Here is a 13656-nt window from a genome sequence, read left to right as displayed (position 1 = left end):
ATGGGTTTCAAGTTCATCGTAGTGAGCCCTATAGTATCTTGCCAACAGAGCTTGGGTGTTGGCAATTCTCCAGACGTCGGCTGCTTGAAATGTCATATGTTTTCCTGAAGCATCTAAGAGTTTGGAATCTTTATCAGGGGGTGGAGCGTCCCCGGTTGTCTGAGAATTTGCTCTTTTTCGTGCGTTGGAGACCACTAAAGGGTCTAATGGTAAATGGCCCTTGATATAGGCCAGGTCAGATGGAGCAGCTTTGTATTTTTTCTACAACCTGGGATTAATGACCCTGGCCCTGACGGGATCTTTGAATACGTCTGGTGCATGTTTTGTAACCCCTTTAAGCATCGGTAAGATGGTTGTGGTTTTATAAGAGGATAATAGTGTGTCCATAAGGAAGTCGTCATCCACTGGGTCAGTATGGAGTTCGACCCTATGAAAGGCTGCTGCTCTGTGAATGAGTTGTGTAAACCCTATGGTGTCTTCTGGAGGAGATGGCCTAGAAGGGTTTACGTCATCTTGGGGTAGATCCGGGGAATCTGGTGCATTGTAGTCTTTCCAAGGATCACCTGAAGGGCCAGTAATATCAACTAGATCCTCTAAGGGTTGCTCATCTTCTATTCCCCCAGAAAGTAGAGGCTTTTTGGAAGTCTTCATCGGCGGGGCATCGGAAGTTTGTGATTGGTGTGCACCTGGGCCCGAAGGTGGAGGTGGAACCGAAGCCTCACCCGGTGTGGGGGTAGCAAGAGGGTCGTCGTCTGTACTTACGACCGGCTGACCAGCTGGAAGGGGATCGTCATCTTCTGCCTGCTCATCGGCTCTGGAAGCTGAATCCTCTGCTTCGGAAACGATGCCTTATTCCTGCTGTTGTTGTTCTTCAGATTCCGGTTGGACTGGAGTCTCCTGGATGAGGGTGTCTGGTGCTGATGAAGACGATTGTGCCATGAATCTCCGAGATCGACGGTCTCTGACTGTCTTTTTGGACCGGAACGAAGCACAGGCCTGGCAATCTCGACTTTCGTGCTCTGGGAACAAGCACAGATTGCACACCTCATGTAGATCAGTGTGGGGGAATTTGTGTCCACACCGAGGGCACTTTTTGAATGGTGCTCTTTCCACGAGCCGAAGGCCCAATGGCGCAGTTGGGCCCGACGGCCCTCGACGAGCACCGGAATCGAGAAGTGAAGGTTGTTCGAGACGCATGTAGAAGGAAGTCTCGATCGAAAACAATACCGACAGTAGGAATCAGGAAATGCTTGTCGAAAAGAGATCGGTAACAAAACCGAGCGGGAGCGACATACACATCCGAGCCCGATGGTGGAAAAAAACAATCTGAAGATGGAGTTGATGCCCATGCGCACTATGCTCCAGAGGAGTTATCATCTAACATAGAGAGACTTTTCCAGGACAACAACAAAGTGTAATCATCCGGGTCCACCACCAGATTGCGATCTATGCACTAGTGTGTGACCTGCAGCCCATATGCCTCGAACATATATATATAAATATATATCAACCACCAAGTCCTATCTTCCACAAAAGAGAGGACACCGACACCAACGACTTTTGCTGGATTCACAGATTTATTGTTATCACTCCATTGCAAAATATAAATATATATATATATAGATTCCTAGGATTCTCTGGCCTCCGTGTGGAGCTCCTCAACGGCGGTCACGCCACCACAGCAAGGTACACATTTTAAAAGTGATTTATTTTCACACCATGTGCAAAAGTGAGCAAAGATAGGACGGCCTACACGTTTCGGCTACCACTAGCCTTCTACTGGACCATAGAGTCCCTCGCATCTAGATAGTATCTAAAGAAAGTGCTTTAGTGCTTAATCCCTCGTTACGTTCACTATTTGTAGCAACTAGACTGCTAACCTCTCTAGACAAACATGGACCAATGCAATCGCCATTTTGTCATCACTTGTAAAGTACATTCTTGTGTCAAGGTAAAAAAGTGCAAGTGCAGGGCATGAATTTCATTATTTAAATTGTATATTTAAAATTGTTATATATATACATTTATTTTTGCAGATTTATATAGCGCAAACTCGACTCAAAGGTATTGGAGCTCTTTAGATGAGCACCAGTTACGTTACACAAGGACACATTAATTTTTGGTAGGCACAGGGTGATTACGTTATTTGCCAAGAATCACAGATTGCTGAGCCGAAGCCGATGCTCGAACCTGGTTCCCCAGCTCCAGGTCGGCAGCTCTGGCCTCTCACCAATACAAACTAAAGCCTCTCTTTTGTATCTGAATGTACACTAGAACCAGAAGACAACACCCACTAACATGATCAAAATGTTCCCAAATGAAGTTCAGGAATTGGTAGGTAGAAAAGAATCTCTCCAACCATTTATCATCTATAGTGCCTAGACAAGGGAAACCACATTTATCTTGGGGCATTACCACTTACAATGACGGGTCACTGTATGGATACTGGTGGGTCATCCATGCTATTGTTTATATTTCGTCACTTGTGCCACATCTATTAGGCAGCACATGGTTCCCTACATTTGATATTGGGAGTCGATCTCGGACCCTGACATTGTTATTAGGTTAACAGGACAGAATATTTCTTATAAATGTGTCAACAATAAATGATGGCAAGACATCTATTGTGTGGTATGGATAACATGGTCACTGTCAAACACGAAGTTGTAGATGGGGTTTCACTTACATATTATGTTACTTAGAATAAACCTGAGAACATCAATTTTTTTTAATGACAGGTAACTTGACAAGTTGCATATTTAGAATACATGGTTTCAAAAACCTATTCTCTTTTGACTACTGCATTTGGCAAAATATGCTTTAAAATACACAATTGACTAATAAATGCCTGAACAATTATTGACATTTTGATAATCATCATGAACAATTAAGAATTTTTATTTAAACAATGTATTTGTTATTCCTTAGGCAAAACACAAAGCACAGGTAGCTCCAGGATGGAACTTTTAAATGTACAAAGATAACCTGAGGGTATTCTCCCTCTATTGTCCTTAATGGAGCACCAGCTATACTTTTAACATATCCGTGAAAAGATTGAGTGTACCTAGATATTACAGCATGCATAACCTGGGAAGAGGAGAATGCTTTTCATGTTATTAAATAATATTTTACCTGAGGCTCAGATTCCTCTCCTTCAGGCTCTTTGAAAAGATCTGCAGCACCAAACTTCAAAATTGCTGTCAGTTCATCCTTATTGAATGGATTTGAGCTACAAAAAAATAAATATTAATAATCATTCTATCAGTCAAGTGAATCACAGACTAAACAGAGATTCCAAACACTCAGACTCTTGTTGGGACTGCTCCTTGGAAAACTGGCATGTTGTTCTAAGAAAGCTGTACATCAGGTAAAGTATGTCTGGTTCAGTCCCTTATTGTCAAATGTGGTAATGAGGGACAAGAAAGATTATGTTACTTACCCTGTGAGCATCTGTTTGTTGAATTCACATGCTCTGCATACTCCTCCCATCTATCGGTTGGCTTATTTGCAACTTGTTTTTCTTCAAAGAAGTCTTTTGAGTCACAAGGTAGTGGTCATGAATGCACAGGGACACCGACTCCATTGTTACATTCTTTTTCACCCAGCGGGTGAGAGTGGGTATGTGTAAGAAAGTGGGTTTCTGTTGCAGTAACCCCCCCTTTTTTTGCCTAATAGCTGATGCACTTTTCCTTGTTGTGCCCTGGGCTCCTGCCAATCATGTGCCCAGGGCCGGTGTTCCTTCCCTAAAAACTGCCTAACAGCCAAAACCCAAATTGGCAAACCCTGGCCACATGTCAGCCCCTGGTAAATGGTACCCTAGGTACCCAGGGCCTTTGGACCAGGGAAGGCCTCTTAGAGGCCCTGTACCCTAACACACACACACACTGCTCTTGCAGGCTGAATGTCTGGATACAACAGAGTCGACATGGCACACATCCCTGTGTGCCATGCCCACAACCTACACTGCCCTGGCATACATCAGCCACCCCTCTATCTGGGTGCCTTATGCCAGTGGTGTGGGAACAGGAGCATGAGCCCTGTGCCCCTACAGTACCCAGGTCCATTCCTGGGTCCTGTAAGTGCAGTGCTGCCATCTAAGAGTATATGGTGCTAGGAGCTTGTCAAACACGAACTCCACAGCACCATAATGGCAGCACTGAAGACTGAGAAGTTTGGTATCAAACTGCTCAGCACATTAAATACACACTGATGCCAGTGTGGGATTCAATGTACCAAGCACAACAGAGGGCATCTTAGAGAGGCCCCCTGAAACCTAAACCTACAATCCACGTCTGTTCTGAGGCTGCCTAGGCTGCCACCCAGCAGACATGTTGCTGGACCCCTGGGTAGGAGGGCCCTAGCTCTCCTGGGTCTGCAACAATGCACATCCTGGGCGAGGTGCTAAATCTCCTCCCCCAGGATGGGCAGGGGGAAGCTTCAAAGGCATGCCGCCTCTGTGAGCTTCCCCAGGCCACTGCAACCCCCTCTCTGGCGGGAAGCTTGGCTGGAAACCCCAAATAAGGACAGGGCATGTGCCAGCCTGCCAACCCCACCCCTCAGGTGGGGGAGGCGAGGTGAAGCACATCTCCGGGCTCTCGCCATCTTGAAGATGGGAAGCCCTGCCCAATCAGGACTAGGCTCCTGCCCCCCTCCAACAGGAGAGAGGCAGGATAGGGGGTGTACCCACCCCAGGACAGGGACCCATTGGCCCCTGCCCTTCACCTACCTGTAACGCCCCTAAATCTAGTATTTGGGGGAACCCTGAACCTTCCTTCCCCAGATTCCAGATTACAAAATACAAAGAAGAGCAAGAAGAAAGAAGAACTGCCCTGCAGCTGCTAAGAAGAGGAAGACACCAACTGCTTTGGCCCCAGCCCTACCGGCCTGTCGACCCTCGAACCTGCTCCTGCTCCAACCCGGCATCGCTTGTACCCGCAACCTCACAAACCCCGGAGGACCTGGCTACCTTTTGGCTCTAAGCCCCTGGGACTCCCATGAGTAGAGGCTCTACTCAAAACCTACTTCTAATCCCTGGCAGCAGTCCGGAACCGCGAACCCAGCACACTCTGCACCAGCCAAGCCTGGCCAGTGCCAGAGTGAACAAAGACCACGAGGACGACCCCACGGCGACTCTGACCCTGAGTCCAGCACTCATGGACCTCCCTCGACACTCCTGAAGAAGCCTGCAGCCTCAGAACAAGGTGCCCCCCCTACCGCGATCAACAGAGGGTAAGATTTCCCGACACCAAAAGGCACCCCTGCACGCGGTGCCCCGCGGCCTCCTGTGCCCAATCCCGGGGTACCTACCTATCCTCCAACTACCCAACTTACCTCGCGAAGTGGTGGTGGCACCTGAAGAATCCTCGTCCCCGAGCTTGCAGTCTTTTTCTAAACCGGAGATTTCCCATTGAACCCAATTGAGCGCCGGAAGGCTCAAAAGCACCCTGCACCCAGCCGCCCGAGTGGCCCTGGCAGTGCAACCTCTACACCTACCTACTTCCCCACTTGCCCTGAGTAAGTGACCAGGAGCCCAGCTCCCACAGCCGCATGGCTTGCTAGTCAGCAGCCACCAACCAAGGCCCCCCTATCCCTCATAGGATAACATTGGGCCTAACTCTCTCTGCACCCGGCTGCCCTAGAGTCGCTGAGGGTGAACGAACTGTACCTACCTGACACTGGGGGATCCCTGAGCCTATGCCCAGAACCTCAACTCTGCCAGTCGAGTACTTACCTTTAAACCGATAACTCTATTTTCTTCATAGGGTAACATTGACTGGCTTTTTCCTGAAATTTCTTCTAAGTGTGGACTTTTCAAATCTTAAAATATTCACCAAAAATCAGCCAAGTAACAAAACGAAAATACTCACCTGCTCTTAGGTGAGCTCCCAGTGCTGGATCTTGGTGCCCAGCACTGACTCTGAAAATTACTTACAACTCTACTTACCAGTAACCCAATTTCCTCCCATAGGAAATCATTGACTGTTTTTCTGTGAAATTTCTTCTAAGTGTCAATATCTGCAATCTTTAAATATTCTTTAAAAATCGTATAATATCTGAAAACATAATTACTTACCTGTTTTGGATAAAGGTTCCAGTACGGAGTCTAGGCACCCAGTACTGGATTACAAAAGTAACGAGAACATACTGTACCTGCAACTTGAATTTTCTTCCATAGGGAATCATTGACTGTTTTCTTTGAAATATTTTCTGTCAACTTTTAAAATAGCTAAATATTATTTAAAAATCATCACAGTAATTAAGTCGACTTTCATCACTTGATTCTAAGTACTGACCCAGGACTGAATCTAGGATCCAGTCCTGGAATTCCAAAAGTAATCCTAAAAGTAATCTGTGGCAAATAACATGAAACTTCCATTGAACTCAATGCATTATTGTGTTTAAAATAGTGTTGCCTATTGCAACCACTTGTAACTGTTTACAAAAGTCAATTGCATATTGCAAAAGAAAACAAGTTACTTACCTGTAACTACAGTTATCCAGTATTGGTATCTTTCATAGATTCACATGCCTGAATCATTCCCCGTCGCCGAGGCGGGAGTCCCACGGTAAATATAAAAGTAGTGCCAAGAGTAAATAATAGTAGTAGGCTAAAAGAAAAAGCCTAAGGCCCAAGTCTTAGTAGCCTATCTACATCATTATATAAAAAAGAACCAAAGATTGGTCCCAGCCAATCAGCTGCCAGCACCCTCCAGAACCTTCCCAGCAGAGGCAGTTCTCCTCAGATTTTCCTAGCACAAGTGAGAAGTAAATATACCAGATATAGAGAACTGACTAGCCGGGGAGGAGGGTGGGTGCATGTGAATCTATGAAAGATACCAATACTGGATAACTGTAGTTACAGGTAAGTAACTTGTTTTCTTATCCAGTATTGGGGTATCTTTCATAGATTCACATGCCTGAATCGTATGAGTAGTAAGCAGTATAACCATATACTGTCGTTTGCGGATGGTGGGAGACACTGGTTCTTAAACTCCCAAATAGCATCCTCAGTGCTTGAAAAAACACATCTTTCTTTCTTTCTTGTTTTTTTTAAAAAGAGTAGTCTTAAAGGAAACCAAGCTATATCCAAGTATTAGCTATTATATATATATATATATATATATATATATATATATATATATATATATATATATACACACACACAAATATTTAAGATCTTGCAGATATATAAATCTGTACATTTGCATGAATATTAAAGAATGGAATAATACATAAAAGGGCAAAGTATCTGAGTCTGGTCTTAATGAAAGAGATGGCATAGAACAGCCTGTCCAACCGCTGCATAATCTTGATGCGAAAATTGAAGACAGTGATGCTTCGTCGACGTGTGGACATTTTTACATGTCACAGCACGACATATTTTCCGGAGCTACTCCAGCAAACAAAACTGTCGACGTCGATACTGTTCTTGTTGAATGAGCTTTGACTTTCCTCTGCAAAGGTCTGTTAGCCTTGTCATGGCAGAAATGAATAGCAGATGCCAGCCATCTGGCTATTGTTCCACTTTGTTACAGCATCTCCAAGAGTTGCTTGACCATTCGCCACAAACAGCCGGTTGGATCGTCTGATATCCTTAGTTTTCTGTAGGTAGAGTTTAAAACAGTGTGTAACATCCAGCGAGTGTAATGTTCTTTCAGCTGGAGTGGATGGATCCGGAAAGAATGTTTTTAATCTTACCGGTTTGTTCAAGTGAAATTTTATGGTACCTTAGGAAAGAACCTGGGTTTTGTTTGAAGGGTTACATAGTCCCGAGCAAAATGTAAAAGGGGGCTCATTTATAGTGAAAGCTTAGATTTCACTAACCCATCTTGCCGAGGTAAGAGCCAGTAAATGGGCAACCTTCCAAGTGAGGAATTTGAGATCAGCTTTATGGATAGGCTCAAATGGACGCCTCATTAACTGCGCTAGCACAGTGTTGAGTTCCCACTCTGGAGGGGTGCTCGCAGTGGAGAGAAGGCTCGGAAGATTCCTTTCATAAATTGTTTGATAAGTAAAGGCGAGCAGAGAAGAGGGAATTTTGAGCATTTCCTGAATCTAGAAAGTGCAGCAAGATGTACTTTGACCGGTGAAAAAGTAAGCCCAGACTTGGCTAGAGAAAGCAGATAATGGAGAACTTGTTCTGCAGTAGCTTGAATTGAGTGAATATTATTTGCCTCACACCAACAGCAAAATCGGTTCCATTTGAAGCGATACGTTTTTTGATTGTGCTTTGGGCACGAGATTTGGCCAATATTTCACGACAGTCTTGTGAAATGTTGAGGTCCTTGAACTCTAAGAAATCAGGAGCCATGCATGCAAGTGCAGTGACTGTGGGTCCGGATGAACCACTTGGCCTCCGACCCTTGACAGCATCATAGGCGTCAGCAGTAGGCAAATGGGTTTACCTTGAGACAACAGTAGAAGTTCCTGGAAGCAATATTGTCTTGGCCAACGGGGTGCAATCAGAATTAGACGGCAACCTTCCAGCTTCATCTTGCGGAGCACCTTCGGAATCAATGGTATTGGGGAAAAGCGTACACACCAATCCCTGATCCCTGTTGAGGGAACCTGCTGGCATAATATTGACATTCTTTGTTCTCTCTTGTTGTGAATAGGTCCAGGGCTGGCTTACCCCAAGCTTGGAACACTGTGTTCACCTGTTCCTTTTCCAGCTTCCACTCCTAACAGTCCGACTGAGACGTGCTCAGCGTGTCCGTCAGGGTATTGAGGAGACCCCTGACGTGTTTGGCTCTCAGGGCATCTCGTGGAAAGTGACCTATTCCCACAATTCCTAAGCTTCTTGCGAGAGCATAGCTGATTTTTATCCTCCTTGTTTGTTGATATAATACATGCTGATGGTATTGCCAGTCCGGACTAGCACCGACGAACCCTTAATCCTCGGGAGGAATGCTTGGAGAAAACAGAAAAACGGCGCGACGCTCAGCCTGTTGATCTGCTGTTTTTATCTTTGAGATCAAATCCTGCAGATGACATCCTCATCCTTCCATCTGGAATGGTCTGTAGGACCGTGAGACCCTGGGTTAGATTCTCTGTCTGCGACCACCAATGTAGAGAATTTATCATGTGTGGCGTGACCTAGATGGTATCGTCAAACGAATCCATGGCTTGTTGCCATTGAAGTTGCGGTTCCTCCTGAAGAGGTCGCATTTTGAGCCGTACCAAGGGTATGAGATGTATCATTGAAGAGCACATCCTCAGGAGCGAAGCGAACATTCGGATTGAAACTGGCCTTTTTTTTTTTTTAAATTAACCTTGCCAATTTTTGAAGATGCAGTTGGCGACCAAGTGACAAGAATGCGTTGCATTGGACCGTGTGTAACCTTGCTCCGAGAAAAAACATGACTTGGAGGACGTAACTGATTTGCTGTCGTTGAGAAACAGCCTCAGAGAGGAGAAGAGATGGATACATTCTGCTGTGGCAATCTTGGTTTCATGTACTGAAGGACCTTTGAGCAGCCAATCGTCTAGATAAGGGAACACTTGTATTCCTCGAGATCGCAATGCTGCTGCCTCTGATGCCAAGCACTTCGTGAAGGTTCTTGGTGCCAATTTCAGCCCAAACAGGAGCACTTTGAACTGATAATGGGGGCAAGGCACTTGAAAGCAAAGAGATTTGTGATGTTTGGGGTGGATAGGAATGTGGAAATACGCTTTTTCCATATCCAGAGAAGCCATAAAATCTCCTTTGTTTAAAAAACTCAAAATCTCATGACGACGAGGGGGACCCCTGGGCAGAGTAATAGGTGGCTGTTTGATGAATTCCAGGGTGTGGCCATTGGTTACTAGGTCTAGAACCCATTGGTCTGATGTAATTTCCTGCCACTTGTGAACAAAGCTGATATCTTCTGGCCCACGGGTAAGAAGGGTAAAATGGTTGGTGCCCTATGGAGATGACTGCTTCCTGTTAGCGTCTCGGCCTTGATACTGCGATCTCTTTCGACCACCCTGACGGGAGAAACTAGCCGTAGACTATTGACGGTATGATGTCTGGCTGTAAGGCTGTACTGGGATTGATACTGCCTATTCTGTTGGTTTTGGTATCCTCCTCTTGACGAATAAACCACGTTCTCTCGCTCCTCCGAAAGATCTGCACCCGTATTAAAGGTGCCTAATGATCCTGCAGTATCCGTGTTAATTTTTTATAGCTAAGAGGGTTTCATCATTATGTTCGCCAAACCAAAAACCTCTTCATCATGGGCCATGTCTAGAATCTTTGATTGCCCCTCAGGTTTGAAAGTAGTGGCTTTAAGCCATCCCTGGTGTCCAAACACTGCAGCCCCTGCTAGCTGACGGAAGTTGGTGTTAACTATGTCCAAGGCGCATCTATAGTTTCCGATGCGGCACGTTCTCCTTCCAACAGAATCTTTCTTGCTTTCTGCCTTCAGTCCTCAGGAATGAGGTCAATGAGACTCGCCATGTCTGACCACATTTGACGGTCATAACAGCCGATTATGGCTAGAGGATTGGCAGCTCTAATAGAGGCCGCTGCCATGGTAGAGAATTTTTTGCCTATAAGGTCCAGACGACGTCCTTCCTTGTGTGGTGATAGACGTTGCGGGATTTTAGATCGCTGTTGGGCGACCTGTAAAATTATTGAAGCTGGCCGAGGGTGACCCATTAGACAGTATGGGCTTTTAGCAGGTGCACAGTATTTCTTTTCTATGCGCGGAAACACTGCTGGAATAGATGTAGTCTAGTATAGGTACCACACTCGAGATCTTCCTGGACTCTTCTTTGAAATCATAAAGGAAACATTCTGTCTGTTCGACTAACTGGCAGTAGAAGTCTAGTTCTTGCCCGCTGTAAGAAATTATGTACAGGATGCAGTCATAAATGAGGCCATCGTATACGATCTCATCATAGACTTTGCTGTCGTAGACATGGGTACGTAGGCGAGGTTATTGCAGACGAGGCCGTCGTCATAGATGACCGTCCTGAACAACCATCATAGATGAGGCTGTCGTAGACGACCGTCATAGACAATGCCATCATAGATGAGGCAATCATAGGTGAAGCCATCCGTAGATGAGACCATCCGTAGATGAGGCCATCTATAGATGAGGCCATCCGTAGATGAGGCCATCCGTAGATGAGGTAGTCCTATGATGGCCATTTGTGGATGAGGCCATTCGTAGATGAGGAAATTCGTAGATGAGGCCATTCGTAGATGAGGCCATCCATACATGATGAGGCTGTCGTGGACGATGGTCATAGACAATACCATCATAGATGAGGGAATCGTATGATGAGTTTTCCTTCGAGATGAGGCTGTCCTGGGCAATCTCATTGTAGAGGAGACCGTCGTAGATGAGGCCGTCGACGACGACCATCGTAGATGAGGCCGTCGTCGACGACCGTCGTAGATGAGGCCGTCGTCGACGACCGTCGTAGATGAGGCCGTCGACGACTGTCGTAGATGACCGTCGTAGATGAGGCCGTCGTAGACGACCGTCGTAGATGAGGCCGTCGTAGACGACCCTCGTAGATGAGGCCGTCGTAGACGACCGTCGTAGATGATGCCGTCGTAGACGACCGTCGTAGATGAGGCCGTCGTAGATGACCGTCGTAGATGAGGCCGTCGTAGATGACCGTCGTAGATGAGGCCGTCGTAGACGACCGTCGTAGATGAGGCCGTCGTAGATGAGGCCGTCGTAGATGAGGCCGTCGTAGATGAGGCCGTCGTAGACGACCGTCGTAGATGAGGCCGTCGTAGACGACCGTAGTAGATGAGGCAGTCGTAGATGACCATCGTAGACGACCATCATAGGAGGCCCATCATAGACGAGGCCATCGTAGATGAGGTCAATATTGGTGAGGCAGTAATATTAGACATGAAGTTTTGTAATAGACTCATTAATGTCAGGTTAAACAGATTTCCCTGATGTAGGGATGAAAAGCGAGTTGTAAGATCAGCCCCTGAGGAAGTTTTTCCCACTTGCCTCTCTCTGTGAGAAGTGCCTATCAAGACTCAAGGTAGGTCTTTATGGCATTTTTGCGCGCCCTCTGGAGGCTCCTGGCGCGACTTCTCCCTTTGACCTCTCCTATGAGGTGAAGGAATCCTCGTTGTTCTCATCAGAAGTGACAGATGAAAGCCTCTGTAGTCCCAATAATAGCCTCATCTCTCAGAACGTGAGAGTTATTGAGGAAAGGTTAGACATATTTCGTAGTCTATTACCTTGTTTCCTGCCTCTCTGCCATATTACTGCCTTAATAGGGTCAGAGAAATGAAGTATGATCTTGGATGATCCAAAAAGTAGTAATAGCTGAAGAAACTGAGCAGAGCTCAGGGAGACTCCCTTCACACACGACGTGCGGTGAAAATCTGAGGAGAACTGCCTCTGCTGGGAAGGTTCTGGAGGGTGCTGGCAGCTGATTGGCTGGGACCAATCTTTGGTTCTTTTTTATATAATGATGTAGATAGGCTACTAAGACTTGGGCCTTAGGCTTTTTCTTTTAGCCTACTACTATTATTTACTCTTGGCACTACTTTTGTATTTACCGTGGGACTCCCGCCTCGGCGATGGGGAATGATTCAGGCATGTGAATCTATGAAAGATACCCCAATACTGGATAAGTATTTATATAAAGCATCTCATTCTGAGAAAGTATATTTTAATTCCAATTGTTGGTTCTAAAATAAAACAAGCATACATTTTTTATATATAAACCATTGCCCTAGAGTTCAGTTATTGAGTGTGTGAGACCATTTGCTGACTGAGTGTGTACAACAAATGCTTTACACTGTCCTCTGATACTGCCTTACTGCTCGACCAAGCTACCACTTTAGAGAGTAAGGTTATATCTAACTTTAGCCTCTGCCAAACCTCTGGGGGCTGTGGACTCTATACACCCTGTACCTATTTGGGAACAGTATATACAGAGCCACTTTCTCACAGTATGGAGTAGTGAGTAGGATGGAAGAGTGACCATACATGTAGCAAGAGAGGAATGTGAAAGGTAAAATAAATCTGTAGCAAACACTAGGTTCCAGGATGGAAGATGGCGCATATGAATCTACATCAGTACATGCAACGAACAAATACTTACAGGGTAAGTCATATAATTCGTTCATAGCATGTGTGGCTGAAGATATACATGCTCTACATTGATTGCAAAGCAATACTCCCTTAAGTGGTGGCTAGCCAGTGAATGGTGCAGAGGTCTGAAACAGAGTCCTGAGGACAGTTTGACCAACACTAGCTTGAAGCCTTGCAAGAATCTCCACACAATACTGCTTTGTGAATGTGTGTGGAGTGGATCTTGTGACAGCTTTACAAATGTCCGCTAGTGGTATGTTGCCAAGAAAAACCATAATGGTGCCCTGTTTGTCAGTGGTCTGTTCCATGTTTGCTAGGAAGCATTATTGCTATGTTAAATTTTTAAAGCGGACTAACCACCCGGATAGGGTATTCAGACGCTTGGGCAGGTGTGTAGGTTTGTAGTTCCCAAGGTGCTTATACAAAGAGTCAGATCTTCAGCTTCTTGCGGAACTCAAGAAGTGAGGAGGAGGCTCTTATGTGTTGAGGGAGGTCGTGCTATGTCTTGGGTGCAATGTAGGAGAATGAGCATGTAACATAGGGGTTATCTATGAAGAAGGACGACGAGGACGAGTAAGGAGAGCGGCCATGGCGAGGA

At 45.7% G+C, this 13656-nt stretch overlaps 1 protein-coding gene across 2 annotated transcripts in view; it reads right to left on the bottom strand.

Moving 5' to 3' along the window:
• CHD2 (chromodomain helicase DNA binding protein 2) overlaps positions 1 to 13656 on the bottom strand; it is a 1941047-nt gene that overhangs the window by 1079201 nt on the left and 848190 nt on the right. For both annotated transcript variants that reach the window (XM_085644496.1, XM_085644497.1), the window contains one exon: positions 3133 to 3229. In XM_085644496.1, the coding sequence (XP_085500622.1) occupies positions 3133 to 3229 (97 nt within the window). The remainder of the gene's footprint in view (positions 1 to 3132; positions 3230 to 13656) is intronic.

The sequence above is a fragment of the Triturus cristatus genome, chromosome 3_1 (assembly GCF_964204655.1).
Source record: "Triturus cristatus chromosome 3_1, aTriCri1.1, whole genome shotgun sequence".
NCBI classification, from domain to species: domain Eukaryota; kingdom Metazoa; phylum Chordata; class Amphibia; order Caudata; family Salamandridae; genus Triturus; species Triturus cristatus.
The sequence above is the reverse complement of the archived record's forward strand: the minus strand, read 5'-3'. Positions and strand labels throughout refer to the sequence as shown.